Below are 19,754 nucleotides of genomic sequence, written 5' to 3'. Positions count from 1 at the left end.
CCAACTACCTGGGAGGCTGAGGCAGGAGAATTGCCTGAACCCAGGAGGCGGAGGTTGCAGGGAGCCGAGATCGTGCCATTGCACTCCAGCCTGGGTAACGAGAGCGAACTCCATCTCAAAAAAAAAAAAGAAAATAAAAATGAAAAACTAAAACTAAAATAATTCTAATTATTAGCTACATCTTAATCAGTTTCAGCCATGGCGTTATATATATATTCGATGCCTCAGCATAATGCCTAACACCATGGCTGAAATTGATACAAACATATATATATTTATATATATAAGTCCTCACAGAAACCCCAAGAGAAGGCAGGCAGGAGGGACGGAAAAAGTATGCCCACAGTAAGACTGAAGAAACTGAAGTTCAGAAGGTTACGTAAGTCATAACTAGCAGTGCCTTCGTTGAGATTTGACCTGGGTCCACTTGGATCCAAACAAGATGCTGTGTTTTTCTTTTTCTTTTTTTTTTTTTTGAGACAGAGTTTCGCTCTTGTTACCCAGGCTGGAGTGCAATGGCGCGATCTCGGCTCAGTGCAACCTCCGCCTCCTGGGTTCAGGCAATTCTCCTGCCTCAGCCTCCTGAGTAGCTGGGATTACAGGCACGCGCCACCATGCCCAGCTAATTTTTTGTATTGTTAGTAGAGACGGGGTTTCACCATGCTGACCAGGATGGTCTCGATCTCTTGACCTCGTGATCCACCCACCTCGGCCTCCCAAAGTGCTGGGATTACAGGCTTGAGCCACCGCACCCGGCCTGTGTTTTTCTATGATATCACAAAGTTAAAAAGGGATAACATTGCCGGGCGCAGTGGCTCACGCCTGTAATCCCAGCACTTTGGGAGGCCGAGGCGGATGGATCACGAGGTCGAGAGATCGAGACCATCCTGGTCAACATGGTGAAACCCCGTCTACTAAAAATACAAAAATTAGCTGGGCATGGTGGTGCACGCCTGTAGTCCCAGCTACTGGGGAGGCTGAGGCAGGAGAATTGCCTGAACCCAGGAGGCGGAGGTTGCGCTGAGCCAAGATCGTGCCATTGCACTCCAGCCTGGGTAACAAGAGCGAAACTCCGTCTCAAAAAAAAAAAAAAAAAAAAAAAAAGATAACATTTACCTATGAGTCTCAAATTTACATACAAATGAACTGTGGTAAAACAGAACACAACTACAGCTACCAATATTTTTGTCCAAAATTGATCGTTTGTTTGTATGTTTCTATAAATAACTAAATTTAAAATTTACAGCCGGGCACGGTGGCTCAAGCCTGTAATCCCAGCACTTTGGGAGGCCAAGGCGGGTGGATCACGAGGTCAAAAGATCGAGACCATCCTGGTCAACATGGTGAAACCCTGTCTCTACTAAAAATACAAAAAATTAGCTGGGCATGGTGGCACGTGCCTGTAATCCCAGCTACTTAGGAGGCTGAGGCAGGAGAATTGCCTGAACCCAGGAGGCAGAGGTTGCGGTGAGCCGAGATCGTGCCATTGCACTCCAGCCTGGGTAACAAGAGCAAAACTCTGTCTCAAAAAAAAAAAAAATAAAATAAAATAAAATTTACAAGGCCATATCTCTACATGAGTTTGTGAAATAATATGCTTTCTGTGGGTAAGATGAATGACATCCAAGTGAATAAAGAGCAGAATATCATCAAATTATTAAAGGCCACATGTAATAACTAAACTGAGAAATGAAGGTAGACTGAATAGTATTTCACTGCTGTAAAGAGACAAAGTAAGGGATTCTTTTAACATTAAACTATCTCTTACCATAGGCACAAAGGCACTATTCTGATGAACCAGAGAGTTAGGCATTACCAAGACACATGGAATATGTTCAAGGCTAAGAGATACAGTTTTGTAAAGATGTTACTACTACACTTACGAAGCTGGGCGGTCTTGTCTCAGGTCAATGGTGAATACAACTGCATCTTCACCTGCAGATAAGAATGTACAGGGAGAATCTGGTTCCAGAGCCAACTGAAGAAAAAAAAAAGGAAAAACATGAGATTTCTAAATATTAGAATTAGAGGTCATCTAGTTCATTCCTATAACTTTAGAAAGGGCTGCACTTAACATGTCCCAATAAGAGAAATGTCTACCTTTTTGTCATAAAATCCCAGGAAAGGAGACAACTTAAGCCACTTACTCTTGTTCTATGTAAATTATTTATAGCTTTGTTTATTCAAAGGACAGGTGACTTGCTATTTCAACTAAGTCCCCAAGGGATATGAACAGAGATAGCAAAGAAAAACATCAGCCATTAGAATTCATTTTCTTTTTTTCCAGCCAGGGTCTTACTTTGTCACCCAGGCTGAAGTGCAGTGGCATGATCATGGCTCAATGAAGCCTCAACTTTGTAGGCTTAAGTGATCCTCCCACCTCAGCCTCCCAAGCAAGTAGCTGGGACAGGTACAAGGCACTACACCTGGCTGATTTTTTCACCTTTTTTTTTTTTTTTTTAACAAATGGGGTCTTGCTATATTGCCCAGGCAGGTCTCAAATTCCTGGCCTCAAGCAATCCTCCCACCTCAGCCTCCCAAAGCACTGGGATTACAGGCATAAGCTACCACACCCATTCTCAAAATCAATTCCATATCCTTAGGTGCAGAGAGAAATGGTGCTCAACTTCATTCCTTAAATCTTAGTTATAAAAATTAGTTATCTAATGGGTTGGGAGTAGACTTAAGAGTCAATGAAATGGGTAATTTTCACATATCCTGAGCCACCTTGGCTAGAGAAGTATATTCCAGGTCCACCTGCTCTTTGCTTAGGGTTTCTAAGAAGAGAGTACCATCCTCTTTTCATGGCACAAAAGAGCACCATACCTACATTAAGACTAGACAGCTCTTAACTCCTCATTAGCTGCCACCATGATTATTTGGCCTGTATTCCCAGCTTTAAATAGGGCTTTCAGAAACAGTGCTATTTGTGAACTGAGAGTTTAAGCTGGAAGGCTGACGCTCTCACACATTAAGTATCAACCACTAGCACCTTGAAACTGTCAAAATACTCTAAAAAAAACAGAATATAAAAGGTTTAGAGGGCACAGGAGACCTCAAAGATCTCCAAACCAACTATGGCTTAGCTAGGGGCCAAATACGGTTAAGTGCATGATCTAGGGACCTTTCAAATACTTGCCTTCCTAGGAGTTTAGGGTGGCTGCTTTTGCTCCTTTCTTAACTACAAATCTTAAGGACTGACAGAGGTGAAGCATGTGACCACAACAAGGGTGACACAATGGGCAGAGATAAGTGAGAACCCTGGCTGTGAACCACAGAGGATTTGGATTGCACAAACTTTGGAATGAGGTCTTACTTACCTTGTGAGATGCTCCCTTGTGCTGGGCCACACGTTTCGTATTCTTGCAACACTGTGTGGCAGACAGTTCTGCTACCCGAACTTGCCCGTCACGGGCACACATGGCCAGAGTGGAATCACCACTATTAGGAAGAAACTTGGCCTGAGGTATTAAAAAGGACACACAAAAGAAATTAAAGAGGTAAACTTGAGAATGAAAAATATGATGATGACCTCAGCTTACCCCTTTTCTTACATGACGCTGGAAACTTAGCTTTCCTACTCTTGTACAGTTAGCTAAGCCCAGTTTCTTCCAGGAGTTAAAGGAAAGGGAGAGAGAAAACTTCCTCTGATGTAAGAGAGCATTTCAGTTGGCTCTGGAAGATTAAACTGGTACATGATAAGAGCTCAGGCGAACTAGGACTGTACCTAGCAGGGGAGAAAAGGAATAGAGGAGGAAAATCTACCTTGATTCAGAAAGCAAACATAAATTTACCACAAAGAAAAAGGAAAATAGGGGGGACATCAGGGAAGAAAATAAAACACCCTTAGGATAAACGGCTGGTACCAATACAGTAGATGGGGCTGAGGAGAAAAATCTTTACAGAATAATAACAGTATTAGCTAATATTTATTAAATGTTTATTAAGTACCAGCCACAGTTCTAAATGCTTAGCTTCCATTGTTATTTAATCCTCATAACCCTATGTTATTAGTCCCATTTTACAGATAAACTGAAGAAAAAAGTAAAATAACTTGCCTAAGATCACAGAGCTAGTAAGCAGAGGGCTAGACTTTGAACTCAGGCAGTTTGGTGCAAGAGCCTGTGCTTATACTACACTGCTTCCTACCAGCACACGTTTAATGAGCTGCATGCACCTTATCTATGAGATTTCCAACAGTCCATATGCTCAAGGAATCTAATGGTTGCCAAGAGTCTTTCAGTGTATTTAGGTCATTATGGGAGCCAAAGTAGGGCCAAGTCCCAATACCTAATTTCTACAACTCACTACCAGCTCCCACTCTACGCGTTCAGATTTGTCTAACTCATGCCTGATTCTCTCAGCTGCTATTATGCTCCCTTGCCTCACCTGGAACACATTACTTTTGTGGCCACTCTCAAAGTCCAGTACTGGCTGCCGCCGCACCCAATCCCACACCACCACCTTCAGGTCATCGCTGCCACTGGCCAGCCAGGTGCCGCGCTGGTTAAAGTGCAGGGTATTGACACAACCAGTATGGCCCTCAAGCCCATGCTGCAGGCGGAAACGCTGCACAAAGACTCTTGCCCCACAGGCCTCATAGACAAAGCGGGCACTTGAACCCAGCTCCCGCTCCCGAAGGGCAGGGAGGGCTTGCCAGCGAGGTCGGGGTAGAGCTGATGTTTCTGAGGACACCCAGTCCTCTAGGGCCCGCTCATCATCTGATGAGTCCTGGTCACGATTAGCCCGCTTGCGCTGTACACGGCGCCGAGGCTGCTCTTCTTCCTCCTCTTCCTCCTCTTCCTCTTCCTCTGAGCGGTCATGGACTCGATTTTCTTCATTAATGGAGTAATGACCAGTGTCCTCCATGCTGTCAGAGTCCTTATCTTCACCTGAGCTCTCTGTGTCTGTGCCTCGACTTTCTGTGCTGGTGCGGTTGGGGCCACCATCATCCCCAGTCAAACTCAAACTCAGGTCTGAGGCCTCTACTTCAATGCCTGAGGATGTCTCCCTCCCCTCTTCGGTTCCAGACATCTCCTCTGGACTGCTAGACAGGCTTCCTGCAAGTTAGTGAGGAATGGGTAGATGAGAGGGAAAAATAAGAAAACAGGATAGTGATCAGAAGGACTTCCCACCTTAGTCTACGAAATCATCACATCAAAAGACCAAAAAATGAACTTTGGTCAAAGTATTTTCATCACAAATGATTAAAAAGAGTACCCTCAAAAGACAAGAAACTGAAAGGATTAAGATCAAATCCACACACAAAGTACTTCAACAAAAGCAAAGGAATTGATAAAAATCACTTTCATCAATCCTATCTCCTATAACTACGTACTGCGTTATCTTTTCTCACAGATAGTCAAGTCAATTCCAGTGAGCACTTGAGCAATGTTCTAGAGCCAATACCACCACAACTCCACAATCTAAGATTACATCAAGTTCTCAAGAGGCAGAACATTAGCATATTACATAAAAGTGTACCTGACACATCTACCATAGGCTCTGTTGTACTGGATGGGCATTTATTAAGTTATGGCAAATAATTAAGCAGAAATAAAAAGAACAGCTAACTCCAGCAAGAACTAGCATAGCCACCTTCTTAGCCTAAGATGGAAACTAACTTATAAAAATCACTGACTTATGAATGTGGAGTTGCACCATTTTCTGCTTTAAGAAAGTACCACTACACCTCCTGTCACCTAAATCTTAAGTTTCTTCCCCTAAGTTTCTAAAATGCAGAAAGAAATTTCAAGAAAGGAAGGTAAAGGGGTAAGTGGGAACCATGATCATTTGAGTAGGTTCTTGCTCACCTTTTGCTAGTAAATATATTTTGACTTACTTCCACTAGTTTGAATTTTTCAATACAATTTTTAGTCACTTTATTGAGACAAAGTTTTATTAGGAAGCATATATAAAAGTGATAAAAAGCTAGGCTACTGTAGTGGTACCTAAGAAGAAAGTTCAGTATATTCTAGATCTGCTATGTTGGTAGTTAAATAACTGGGTCACTTTCATTGATCTTATCTCCTATAACTACATACTGCATTCTCTTATCTTGCAAAAGCCAAGTCAATTCCAGTGAGCATCTGAGCAATGTTCTAGAGCTAATACCATCACAACTTCCAATCTAAGTCAAGTGTGAAGAAAAAAGGGGAGAATAAAGATTTTAAATGCTGCTCAAGGGCCTCCTTTCCTCAGATGGCTATAAATTTTATCCTTCCAGAAGTAAAAGCTGTCAGGAAAGGCAGACCAGCTGTGTGTTAACTCCAGTATGAGCTATTCAACTCCAATACTATAATGATGTTTAAGAGTTCAAAGGTGGAGCACCTTACTGCCTAGTCATGTGGATTAAAACAGTAATTTGTAAAGATCTCTGAAGCAATTCAAATCCTTTTCAATGAACTCTTAGGCAAAACCCAAAACTGAAAAAAGATCAATACAAGTGCTTTGATTCAAGCAGTAACAGAAGGCTGGGAGACATAAATAAAACAGTCTTTTTTTTTTTTTTTTTTTTTTTTAAGAAAAAACAAAAAGCCTCCACTAAGAGCACACTATAAAACAACTACGCTAGGGGCTGGAAGAAAAAGTAAAAAAGTACAGAAATTTGAACCCAAGAACCAAACATTTGCTGAGTCTGTTATATATGCTAAGAAAGTTTAGCAGTTACACTTTTTTGAAATGCAACTGGGCTTAAGCTTGGGAGTGGTAAGCAGGGACTGAAATACCACACCTAACAGGTCTCTAGAAAAGAAAAAAATAAAACACCAAAACATGTAGCATTTATTGTTAAAATTACAAGTAACAAATATTGACAATTTTGAAGGCTTTACCACATTAATGTAAGGGCCAGAGTGTATCACAAGCTCATCAAGAAGGCCCCAAGAGTAAATCACCAAGATTTAGTGTAGGTGTTTACAAATTTTCTCAGTAAAGGGCCAGACAGTAAAACTTTTAGGCTTTTCAGAACATATGAAGCTCCACCACAACCTCCCAACTCCATTATGCAGAACAAAAGCAACTCATAACATTATATAAACAAACAGGCATGACTGTGTTCTAATAAACGAGTGACAGACTGGATTTGGCTTGCAAGTTATAGTTTGCCAATCCCTGACCTAGCTACTGGTGAAGCTCCAAATCAATAGTATACTTCAACTCCTCTAGAACCCCGTGCCTTTCAACTAAAGCCAGTGAAAAATATGAACCACTTTCCTTTACAAAAGACGAATAGGCCATCGAGGTGGCTCACACCTGTAATCCCAGCACCTTGGGAGGCAGAGGCAGGTTGATCACTAGGTCAAGAGATCAAGACCACCCTGGCCAACGTGGTGAAACCCCGTCTCTACTAAAAACAAAAAATTAGCTGGGCATGGTGGTGCGTGCTTGTAGTCCCAGCTACTTGGGAGGCTGAGGCAGGAGGATCGCCTGAACCTGGGAGTCGGAGGGTGTAGTGAGCCGAGATCATACCACTGCACTCCAGCCTGGTGACAGAGCAAGACTCCATCTCAAAAAACAAAACAAACAAAAGATGAATAAATGGCAGTGATAAGAACATGTGAAGCAATAAAAAAGCACGTTGAAAATCTCACCTATCCTTCCTTCAATCACATCAACTAGAATTTAGTCTGTTATCCTGACCTTCAAGGTGCTAAGGAATGCTGGACTCTGCTGCCCAGCTATATCCAGTTGAAGGCAGCTTCTCTAATTTAAAAGTTGTCTCAGAGGTGAAGCATTGGTTAAATAACCCAGGTGTTAGTTACACTCTATTAGAATTTTTATATTCTGCCTTCAAATCTGCCCTAAAGCCAGTGATCTGACACCTGGCAGCACTCATCCAGAAAAAAGGAGGGAAAGAAAGGAGAGGAGGAGAGAAACGGAAAGAAGGGAGGGGATCTAAGGGAAGGAAATAAGGAGGGGAAAGAAGTCCCACTCCTAGTTGGGTTGTAACTTCATCCCTTATGTAGTTGCTTTTTTTTTTTTTTTTTTAAGAGATGGGGTCTCACTATGTTGTCTAGGCTAGTCTCAAACTCAAACTCCTGGGCTCAAGCCATCTGCCTGCCATCTTCCCTAAAATTCCCTTGTTCCTACCACCCACTGGATCTTATTTTTCTCCTTTATTAACAGCATTTCCTAGGTTCTGCCCATCCTTATAGCCTTACAGAACTCTAAACCACTCGACCTCTCAGAAGTACAGCTCTGTTATTGATCTTCTGAAAATGATCAGATAAAATCAGAAGAAGCAAAAGTACAATACAGTACAAGGTGTTTCCTGTGTAGTTTCCTGTACTCAAAACAATACAGGAAAGTTTCCTTCCCTCCAATAAAATCCAGGCCTCCACTCTCTCTTGCAGGGAGGAGGAGAACCTCAGCTGATAGTAAAAATAGCTTCACCTTCGTTTTGGCCCCTTACCATTAGCTAAGTCTGTTCTGCCATCTGTGCTGCTCCCTTTGCTGGACATCTTGAATGATGTTTGCTGTAGCCAGCCTGGGTTTGGGGAGGAAGAAACCAAAACAATTAGGAAACCACCTGGGAAAGAAAATAGGGACAAGGAGATTTAACAATGTACAAGGTTTTATCACTTTTATAAAAATGATTTGTGTATGCGTGCTTAACAGGGCTTCTCAGCTTGTGAAAGGCACACCAGAATTTTTTCTTCCCTATGTTTAAATTCCATATAATGACATATTTTGGGGGAGGTCAAGTACCATCTCTTTACTTCCTTCACTGAGTAACTGGCAGTGAATTTTCAGATGGGAAAGTGGGAACTAAAATAAAACCTGGAACAGCAGGCACATATCAAGTGACAGGTACTGCATGCAAAGAGTCTCAACTCAGTACATAAAGCTAACTTCAGCACTGCCCTCTAGGCAAGAATCTTCTAATGTAAGTAAATGACATATGTGTCCTAGAACTCCATAAAACACTTGTTTTCACAACATAAAGATATGGGTCAGATTCTGAATATAATTTTCCACATAATCAACAGATAGAAGAAATCTAACTCTTGGGGGAAGAGCGTGAGCTTTCTGTTCACTCAGATGACTAACTTCAAACTTATAAAGGCAGAACAGCTACTAAGGATTGTAAGAAGAGCTGGAACTAGAAATCAGGAACACCCTATCCCTAGGAAAGAACCTTGTTTTGTTTCTCTTAGGACTAACAGTCAGTATCTAAGCACAAAGACAATGGTGGGGAAGAAATGCAACATTTCCATTAAATCATCTCACCCCATTTCATTTAATGACAAACATTGTTTCACCTAAATCTACCAACTTTAACCAAACTCATCTTTTCTTAACAAGGAATCAGGGTATCTAACTTATTTCCTTTTATGCCACTATAAAACATTCTTATTTTTTTCAGGGCCTCACTGCCACCTCCAGTAAATTCCAAAGAGCAAAGAATAATATTATTCAGATCAGAATTTTGTTAGGCCCTTTCAGTGACTTAGACAAAAGGCACTGGTAAAAGACAAAGTATAATTATGACCCCAGTCCTTGTATCCAGGCACATTGGCCTCTAATCTTTCAACAGCCCTTTCATTCCCATAACAATTATTCCAGAAGCAGCCTCATCCTTATCCTTACCCCCACTACCCTCTACAGAAATCTAAGCTGTTTTATTAAAAGTATCCTCTGTTAAGAGACAGTGGGCTAAAGATTGTTCACAACAGGCCAAGGTGGGAGTAGAAATACTGTAAGAGTGGGGCTGAGGCTGACTGAATTTCAGGAAAGGACACCTGGAAGGGTGATGATGAAAAACGTCAACAAAAAACGGATACATGAAGCAACCTAAACAAAAACAATGAAGAGCTATTTGCAATGCATTTTGTTTTCCTCCTTTTTGAGGTAGAGAGTTTCTTATAGCATTCCTCACACAGCATTTGTTTCTCCCTCTCAACAGTCCTTTATATTCTTTAGCAACAGAGCATGTCTTCTCCATCTATAGTTTAAAATTTTATTAATTGCAAAAGTCTTATCAAGTGGGAAAAATGACTGCACACTTTGTTAAGATTAAAAATTAAGGTAATAAGCAGACCAGTGTAACATGAACAGATCTGATATTTTCCCACCTCCATAATCAAAACTCTTTACTATAGGTTTTACCCCACTATTATCTACTCCCACAGAATTAAAAAGCAGCTCCAGAGAATCTCTCTCAAAACCAAATACCAACTCCTACAGGAGCCCAGACTGCCTGAACTTTTGACTCATAATTGCTCTAGAAAATACATGTGCACAGATGATAAAAGTAAGTAGAACTAAATGTCAAAACTTCTGCAGAAGGATACTCTAGAGCAGTGGTCTCCAAACTGCTTATTAACCTCTATCAGTGAAAACTTTCAGCGTGAACGTGATGTTCAAAGGTGTGGCATGCACCTGTAATCACAGCTACTCAGAAGGCTGAGGAAGGACTGCTTGAAATCAGAAATTCAAGACCAGCCTGGGCAAAATGGTGAGACCCCCATCTCAGTCAACCAATGAAGGAGGCAGAGATGCTATGCCCTAGGTGTCAAGTATAGGAGCCACTGAAGAATCTTTTCCAGTCAGGCATGGCAACTCATGCCTGTAATCCCAGCACATTGGAAGGCCAAGACAGAAGTTGGAGACCAGCCTGGGCAACATAAGAAGACCGCTGTGTCTACAAAAAATTAAAAAAAAAATCACTCAGGCCTAGTGGCATATGCCTGTAGTCCCAGCTACTTGGGGTAGGGCTGAGGTGGAAGGATCACATGAGCCACAGAAGTTGAGGCTGCGGTGAGCTGTGATTATACCACTTCTCTCCAGTCAAGACAGTCTGCAAGCACTGTTTACAATGGCAAAGACCTGGAACCAACCCAAATGCCCATCGATGATAGACTGGACAGGGAAAATGTGGTACATATACACCATGGAATATTATGCAGCCATCAAAAACGATGAGTTCGTGTACTTTGTAGGGACATGGATGAACCTGGAAACCATCATTCTCAGTAAACTGACACAAGAGCAGAAAATCAAACACTGCATGTTCTCACTCATAGGCAGGTATTGAACAATGAGAACACATGGACACAGGGAAAGTAGCATCACACAATGGGGTCTGCTGGAGGGAAATGGGGGAGGGACAGGGGGCTGGGGAGTTGGGGAGAGATAGCATGGGGAGAAATGCCAGATATAGGTGAAGGGGAGGAAGGCAGCAGATCACACCGCCATGTGTGTACCTATGCAACAATCTTGCATGTTCTTCACATGTGCCCCAAACCTAAAATGCAATTAAAAAAAAAAAAAAAAAAAAAAGACAGTTTGCAAAAATAAAAATTAAAAATTGGCTAGGCTTGGTGGTTCACGCCTGTAATCCCAGCACTTTGGGAGGCCAAGGCGGGTGAATCACAAGGTCAGGAGTTCGAGACCAGCCTGGCCAACATGGTGAAATCCTGTCTGCTAAAAATACGAAAAATTAGCTGGATGTAGTGGCAGGCCCCTGTAATCCCAGCTACTCGGGAGGCTGACGCAGGAGAATTGCTTGAAACTGGGAGGCAGAGGTTGCAGTGAGCTGAGATTGTGCCACTGCACCTCAGCCTGGGTGACAGAGTTGAAACTCCGTATATAAAAAAAAAAATTTCCATCACTGACGAATACAAACTTATTTTACAAACTGAGGTCTGCAGAGACCATATTTGACCCAAATCCAGACTGTTTTCATTCTTCACTGTGTTATATTTCCAACAAATCCACTATTTTTACTTTGATCAAATTTCATGTAAAATCTAGTCCAAATCTAATCTTGCTGAGCTTGGAAAAGCTGATGAGTGTCACTGCCCCAGGTAGCTAGAGGAGTTTAATTAGATTAGCTCCACTGTCTGTACTCTAAAAATAACTATCACCCCTGCCAAACTGAAGGTTAAAGAGTAACCCATTGGAGGATGAGGAAAAAAGACCCAGATGCCATTTTAATTTCACTAAGAAATTCCAGTGACCTAGATTTTTCTTGACTTAGTAAGAATAAAGCCTTAACTTTTTAACCAATTACATGACAAAACATTAACTAAAAACCAGGCAGAGACTTTAATACACTGGATAAGAGTATTTTGTAAAAGAGGTAACAAGTGTCTCTTGTTTAAAACCTCTTGCTCTTTTCCCCTAATATGATGAAGGATCTGTACAAGAGACTACGTATCCCTTATCAGGAATATCCTCTTATCCAAAATGCTTGGGACCAGAAGTGTTTCAAAGCTGAGCATCCAAAATTGGAAAATTCAAAATCTAAAATGCTCCAACAAATATTTCCTTTGAGCACCAAGCTGGCATTCAAAAAGTTTCAGATTTCAAAGCATTTTAGATTTCCAATTTTTGAATTTGGGATGCTCAACGTGTACCAGAATAACTGAACAGTCAACTGCCAAAAGGAAAAAAAAAAAGAACCTCAATTCATACATTGTACAACATACAAAAACAACACAAAATGAATCACAAACCTAAATATAACTTTAAACAATTTAACTTCCAAAAGAAAACAAAGAAAATAATCTCTTCTGTGACCTTGGGTTAGGCAACAATTTCTTAGGATCAAACAAAAAATCACACACAAAAGTTAATTAGTTGGATTATCAAAATTAAAATCTCACTGAGTGAGGTGGCTTGTATCTATAATCCCAGAACTTTGGGAGGCCAATGCGGGTGGATCACCTGAGGTCAGGAGTTCGAGAACAGTCTGGCCAAGAAGGCAAACCCCCGTCTCTATTAAAAATACAAAAATTAGCTGGGCATGGTGGCACACGCCTGTAGTCCCTGCTACTGGGCAAGCTGAAGCAGGAGAATCGCTTGAACACAGGAGGTGAAGGTTGCAGTTAGCCAAGATAGCACTGCTATACTCCAGCCTGGTGACAGAGAGACTCCGTCTTAAAAAAAAGAAATTAAAATACCTCCAAGAGCCATTGTTACAATAATGCAAAGACAAGCTACAGACTGGAAGAAAATATCTACAAAACACATATTTGATAGAGGACAGTAACCAGAATATATTTTATGACTGTCACAACTAAATAATAATCACAAGACACATGTGGTAGTTCACACCTATAATCCCAGGAGTTCAAGGCTGCGGTGAGCTATGATCCCCCTACTTATTGCACTCCAAACCTGGGCAAGAGGGTAACACCATTTTTTTTTTTTTTTTTTTTTTGAGGCGGAGTTTCGCTCTTGTTACCCAGGCTGGAGTGCAATGGTGCGATCTCGGCTCACCGCAACCTCCGCCTCCTGGGTTCAGGCAATTCTCCTGCCTCAGCCTCCTGAGTAGCTGGGACTACAGGCACGCACCACCATGCCCAGCTAATTTTTTGTATTTTTAGTAGAGACGAGGTTTCACCATGTTGACCAGGATGGTCTTGATCTCTCGACCTCGTGATCCACCCGCCTCAGCCTCCCAAAGTGGATTACAGGCTTGAGCCACCGCGCCCGGCGGATAACACCATCTTAAAAAAAAAAAAAAAAAAAAAAAGAGGCCAGGTGGGGTGGCTCACACCTCTAATCCCAGCACTATGGGAGATGGGTGGATCACCTGAGGTCAGGAATTCCAGGCCAGCCTGACCAACATAGTAAAATCCCGTCTCTATCAAAATACAAAATTAACTGGGCATGGTCAGGAGGCTGAGGTAGGAAGATCTCTTGAGCCTAGGAGGCACAGGTTGCAAGTGAGCCATGATCACACCACTGCATTCTAGCCTGAGCAACAGAGAGAGACTCCGTCTCAAAAACTAACAAAAAAAGTACTGTAAATAATAACCCCTTGAAATCAACCCATTAAAAAGATCCTCAACATTATTAATAATTAGGGAAATATAAATTAAAACCACAATGAGAATCTACTAATTATCTATTAGAATGGTTAAAAATTGAAATAATTAAAATTTACTTTATTAAGTACTAACAAGAAGTAGAGCAACTAGAATTCTTATACACTGTTACTAGAAATGCAAAACAGTATAGTCATTTTGAAAAAAACACTTTGGCAGTTTCTTATGAAGTTAAATATACACTTACACAACTCAGGAATCCCACTTCAGCTTCAGGAATTTGCACAACAAAAAAGAGGCTAGGTGTGGTGGCTCAGACCTGTTATCCCAGCAATTTGGGAGGCTGAGGCAGGAGGATCGCTTGAGCCCAGGAATTAAACCAGCCTGGGTAACACAGCAAGACCCCATCTTTAAAAATACACAAATAAATAAAATAAAAAGGAAGGCCAGGCGAGGTGGCTCATGCATGTAATCCCAGCACTTGGGGAGGCCAAGGTGGGTGGATCATCTGAAGTCAGAAGTTCAAGACCAGCCTGACCAACATGGAGAAACCCCATCTCTACTACAAACACAAAATTAGCCGGGTGTGATGGCACATCCCAAAAAATCCCAGCTACTCGAGAAGCTGAGGCAAGGGAATCGCTTGAACCTGGGAGGCGGAGGTTGCGATCAACTGAGATCACACCACTGCAATCCAGCCTGGGCAACAAGAACGAAACTCTGTCTCAAAAAAAAAATAATAATAAAAAGGAAAATGTCCACAAAATTAAAAATACCCTGTCAGTGAATGTTTTAGTAGTTTTACTTAAATTCATCAAAAAACTGGAAACAAATGTTTTTCATCTGGGTCATGGATAAACAAATTGTGCACAATTGGGAGCAATAAAAAGGAATGAACTACTGATACAAGCAACAACATGGATAGATCTCAAGTATGTTATGATTAAGTCCAAGAATTCTGACTTAAACAGCTATACAATAGATGATTCCACTTATAATACTTTCTGGAAAAGATCAAACTATAGGAATAGAGAGATCAGGGATTGCCAGGGGGTAGGGGCATGAAACTGACTACAAAAGGGCATGAGAAAACTTTCTGGAATAATGGAAATGTTCTATGCCCTAATCATGGGCATAACTATGCCTTTGTCAGAATTAAAAGAATAGGCCAACTTAAAAAAGGATAAAGTTCCCAGGTACGGTGGCTCACACCTGTAATCCCAGCAATTTAAGACGCTGAGGCAGACAGATCACAAGGTCAGGAGATCGAGACCATCCTGGCCAACATGATAAAAATACATCTCTACTAAAAATACAAAAATTAGCTGGGTGTGGTGGCATGCACCTGTAGTCTCAGCTACTCAGGAGGCTGAGGCAGGAAAATCACTTGAACTCGGGAGGTGGAGGCTGCAGTAAGCCGAGATCACAACACCGCACTCCAGTCTGGCAACAGAGTGAGACTCCATCTCAAAAAAAAAAAAAAAAAAGATAAATTTTACTGTATATAAATTATACTTGAATAAACGTGGCCTAAAAAGAGAGAATGAGGGCCAGGTGCAGTGCCTCACACCTGCAATCCCAGTACTTCGGGAGGCCGAGGCAGACGGAACCTGAGGTCGGGAGTTCAAGACCAGCCTAACCAACATGGAGAAACCCTGTATCTACTAAAAATACAAAAAAAATTTAGCCAGATGTAGTGGCACATGCCTGTAATCCCAGTTACTCGGGAGGCTGAGGCAGAATTGCTAGAACCCAGAAGGCAGAGGTTGCAGTGAGCCAAGATTGTGCCATTGCACTCCAGCCTGGGTAACAAGAGTGAAACTTCATCTCAAAAAAAAAGGATAAGAAGTGTGAGGAAAAAATCATGCAAATTGTTAAATGACACAATACCATTAAAAACACTAAATTCTCAAGGCTGTGAGTAATGGAAGTTTACTAAAATGGTCAACATATCACAGCAAATGAAAATACGGTCCAGACTTCTCACCTGAAAACGAAAGTGCTGCAAGGATTTTTGAGGCAACCAAGACTGCCTGTGTGATTTATCAGCCACCATATTAATGGCAAAATAAATCCTAAATACATCAAGAGTCTACAACCCTATTGCCTTGGTGATAACTAAGAATAGCAGTAACTTAATGTAGCTCAAAGTAGTTCTTGTGGTTGTACTATTAATTTGCATGCTTATGCTTTTTATTTTTTAAATTTCTCTGAAGTTCATTTTAAATTCTTTGGTGTCTAGGGTCTATGAACACTGGTCTGATAACTACCTTACCTTGAGCCCAACTGAAACATCAACATGTAAATATTACTATTGTCCTTGATCCTTTTACTAAGACCTGAACTCAGTCTGTCAAATCTCATGATTTATATAATCCCAGCATTCTCTCAAGCCAGTGCCTGTCTCATTCTGCTACTCAAATGCCCAACTCTCCTACATAAACACCCATACTTAAATGAGACAAGGTTTTAGAATTTCCTCTGAAACTAAATGATGATGAGAAAATACTTCAATTATTAGTAAGACAGCCACATAGTCCCAAGTTTCTTTTGAGAGGACAGATGTCCCATACCACTCATAAATGAGCAGCTGTTCAGGGTTGATCTCCATCCAAAGTACAAATTTGCTTTTCTAGGTCCCACAGTCCATCTGGTATCAACTAGTTTTACTTTCTCCACCTCCAATTTTTGTTTGAAATGGCTCATTTTAACTTCATTTCCCATTCCTTAATATTTCTCCCTCACAAGAAACACTTATTTCTCTAAGACTACTTTCCTGACTCCTACTCCCTGCCACATTCTAATAGCACAGTGTTTTTGCATGTTTTTTTTTTCTTTTTTTCTTCTTTTTTAAAGACAGAGTCTCACCGTTGTACAGGCTGGAATGCAGTAATGCTCACTACAGCTTTGACCTCCCAGGCTCAAGTGATGCTCCCACCTCAGTCCCTCCAGTAGCTGGGACTACAGGTGCACACTGCCACACTCAAGCTAAATTTTTTGTATTTTTTTGTAGAGACAATGGTGGGGGACATGTTGCCCAGGCTGGTCTTGAACTCCAGGATTCAAGCAATCAACTGCCTCAGCCTCCCAAAATGCTGGGATTATAGGCATGAGCCACTGCACCTGGCCGTACAGCATTTATTACTCAGAGAACCTTAGGCACTGAAACTCAAAGGATGACCCCAAAGAGGCTGAAATTCATTATGTAAAACATGTTTACGGTGGGTAGATTCAGTTCTGGGCTACTTTCTATTAAGTACTTGGAGGGGTCAAACATGACACTGTCTCTTCTGGTGGGTTGGACAGATGAGTAGAAAGAACTGAATGTTTCTGGAACAGGAAAATTAATATGTATTCCTACTGTGCTGAAGATCTGACAGTATAAACAATCCAACTTCAGAGAGGCTCTGGGAATAGACTCTAGCTCGGAGTCTAGGCTACTCATTTTTATACAAATTACAAGCCTCTGGCACCACCCAGTGGCCTATCTGTAAGCAAACATGCTGTTACACAACAATATACCAGGCAATATAGAAGCCACAAATATCAACTAGGCAGTCACAATCCCTTTTGTAACCAATTAATCAATTAGGAAAAATGAGTATATAACCATGATACAAGAGATACAAGTATTGTAAGTGTCATTTTTTAAAAAGATAAATAGAATGCTGTCGTGGTTAAACAGAGGAAAAGATGTATTTAGTTTCAGGGAAAAAGGAAACGCTTCCATGGAAAATTAGCTTTTAAGATGGGCTTTAAAAGACAGGCATGATTTCAATGGATAGAATTCAGAAAGAAAGACATTCCACAGGACCAGAGTGAGAAAAGATATGGAGTTTAAAAACCTGACATGTTCAAGAAATATATATGGGTAGTCTAGTTTGGCTAGATGGCAAGGTATAGTTGATTAGTTACGAAGTATAGTAAGCCGGGCGCGGTGGCTCAAGCCTGTAATCCCAGCACTTTGGGAGGCCGAGGCGGGTAGATCACGAGGTCAAGAGATCGAGACCATCCTGATCAACATGGTGAAACTCCGTCTCTACTAAAAATACAAAAAATTAGCTGGGCATGGTGGCGCATGCCTGTAATCCCAGCTACTCAGGAGGCTGAGGCAGGAGAATTGCCTGAACCCAGGAGGCGGAGGTTGCGGTGAGCCAAGATTGCGCCATTGCACTCCAGCCTGGGTAACAAGAGCGAAACTCCATCTCAAAAATAAAAATAAAAAAAATAAAAAAAGAAGTATAGTAAAAACCTAGTTGTTGGGGGGCATCAGGCATCAGGAAAATAATTCTGTCAAAGATAATAAGATGGACTGAAATGAAGGAAAAGAAGAAACAACTTTAAAAGCTAATATAGTTGCCAACATAAGAAGTAATGAGGCTGCCTTGGGTTGATGGCAAAGGGAATTCAAAAGGGATCAACATGAGAATTGTTATAAAGGTAGATAAGCAGTCACAAAGCTGAAAGAGTCCAAAAAGACAAGTTCTTCGTCTGGTGCCCAGAGAAAATCAAGTGACTCAAATGAGAAGCTGGCAGGTGGGAAAAGAGATTATTTTGAATATGCTTAAAATCCAAGCCAACATGTTAGGAAGGTAGTGACAAACAAATCTAAGTTTAGAACTTAAAGTAGGGCCAGAGATATAGACTTGTGAATTATCTGTTCAGAGAAACTTCAAAATCAAACACCCTGTAAATCATACCTCACTAAAACAATTAGGTACCTAAGAAGGCTCTGGGACAGTAAGTTCAAGGAAGGAATCTTGAGGAATACCCACCCTTAGAGAAGAGAAAGGAGAGCAGAGAGAAAAATTAAGAATAAACAATCAAAAGTAAACCCCTGGAAGTCAAGAACAAAAAGGTTTCAAGGTGAGAATAGGCTAAGCACAGTGGCTCACGTCTGTAATCCCAGCACTTGAGAGAGGCTAGAGATCGCTTGAGCCCAGGAGTTTGACACCAACCTGAGCAACATAGGGAGACCCTATTTCTAAAAAAAATTTAAAATTAGAGCCGGGCGCGGTGGCTCAAGCCTGTAATCCCAGCACTTTGGGAGGCCGAGGTGGGTGGATCACAAGGTCAAGAGATCGAGACCATCTTGGTCAACAAGGTGAAACCCCGTCTCTACTAAAAATACAAAAAATTAGCTGGGCATGGTGGTGCGTGCCTGTAATCCCAGCTACTCAGGAGGCTGAGGCAGGAGAATTGCCTGAACCTAGGAGGCGGAGGTTGCGGTGAGCCGAGATTGTGCCATTGCACTCCAGCCTGGGTAACAAGAGCGAAACTCCGTCTCAAAAAAAAAAAAAAAAATTAGGCTGGGCATGGTGGCTGATGCCTGTAATCCTAACACTTTGGGAGGCTGAGGCGGGTGGATCACCTGAGGTCAGGAGTTCGAGACAAGCCTGGCTAACATGGAGAAACTCTGTCTCTACTAAAAACACAAAAATTAGCCAGGCATGGTGGCACACTCCTGTGATCTCAGCTACTCAGGAGGCTGAGACAGAAGAATCACTTGAACCCAGGAGGGGGAGGTTGCAGTGAACTGAGATCATGCCATCATATTCTAGCCTGGACGAAAGGGCGAGACTCTGTCTCAAAAAAAAAAAAAAAATTAGCAGGGTGTGGTGGTACACACCTGTAGTACCAGCTGCTTGGGAGGCTGAGGTGGGAGAATCACCTGAGCCCCAGAGGTAGAGACTGCAATAAGCCGTGATGGGGTTACTGCACTCCAGCCTAGGTGACAGAGCAAGACCCTCAGAGAAACAAACAAAAAACCAAGACGATGAGGAGGATAGTCCATGCCTCCAAAAAATACAGAAAACTGTACTCTGTCAAAAGGCTGTAAAAGTCAAAACAGCTTTTCCCCTGGAACTATCTCAGACATTGAGTGGAATGCTGATTTTCTCTCTAGTCAAGAATCATAAAATGCTAGACTTCAGCTCTCTCAACTCTATAAAAGTATTTCCTGGGCCAGGCACGGTG

General features: G+C 41.7%; 1 protein-coding gene across 19 annotated transcripts in view; it reads right to left on the bottom strand.

Annotated features, from left to right (window-relative positions):
• DCAF8 (DDB1 and CUL4 associated factor 8) overlaps nucleotides 1-19,754 on the bottom strand; it is a 50,678-nt gene that overhangs the window by 21,988 nt on the left and 8,936 nt on the right. For 16 of the 19 annotated variants that reach the window (XM_074389512.1, XM_074389513.1, XM_074389516.1 and 13 more), the window contains 4 exons: nucleotides 8,414-8,488; nucleotides 4,390-5,060; nucleotides 3,321-3,461; nucleotides 1,884-1,978 (listed from right to left, as the gene is read on the bottom strand). In XM_074389512.1, the coding sequence (XP_074245613.1) occupies nucleotides 1,884-1,978; nucleotides 3,321-3,461; nucleotides 4,390-5,060; nucleotides 8,414-8,488 (982 nt within the window). The remainder of the gene's footprint in view (nucleotides 1-1,883; nucleotides 1,979-3,320; nucleotides 3,462-4,389; nucleotides 5,061-8,413; nucleotides 8,489-19,754) is intronic. The other 3 variants (XM_074389520.1, XM_074389519.1, XM_074389521.1) reach the window with 1 other exon arrangement.

Source organism: Saimiri boliviensis, chromosome 19 (assembly GCF_048565385.1).
Source record: "Saimiri boliviensis isolate mSaiBol1 chromosome 19, mSaiBol1.pri, whole genome shotgun sequence".
In the NCBI taxonomy this organism is placed as follows: domain Eukaryota; kingdom Metazoa; phylum Chordata; class Mammalia; order Primates; family Cebidae; genus Saimiri; species Saimiri boliviensis.
The sequence above is the reverse complement of the archived record's forward strand: the minus strand, read 5'-3'. Positions and strand labels throughout refer to the sequence as shown.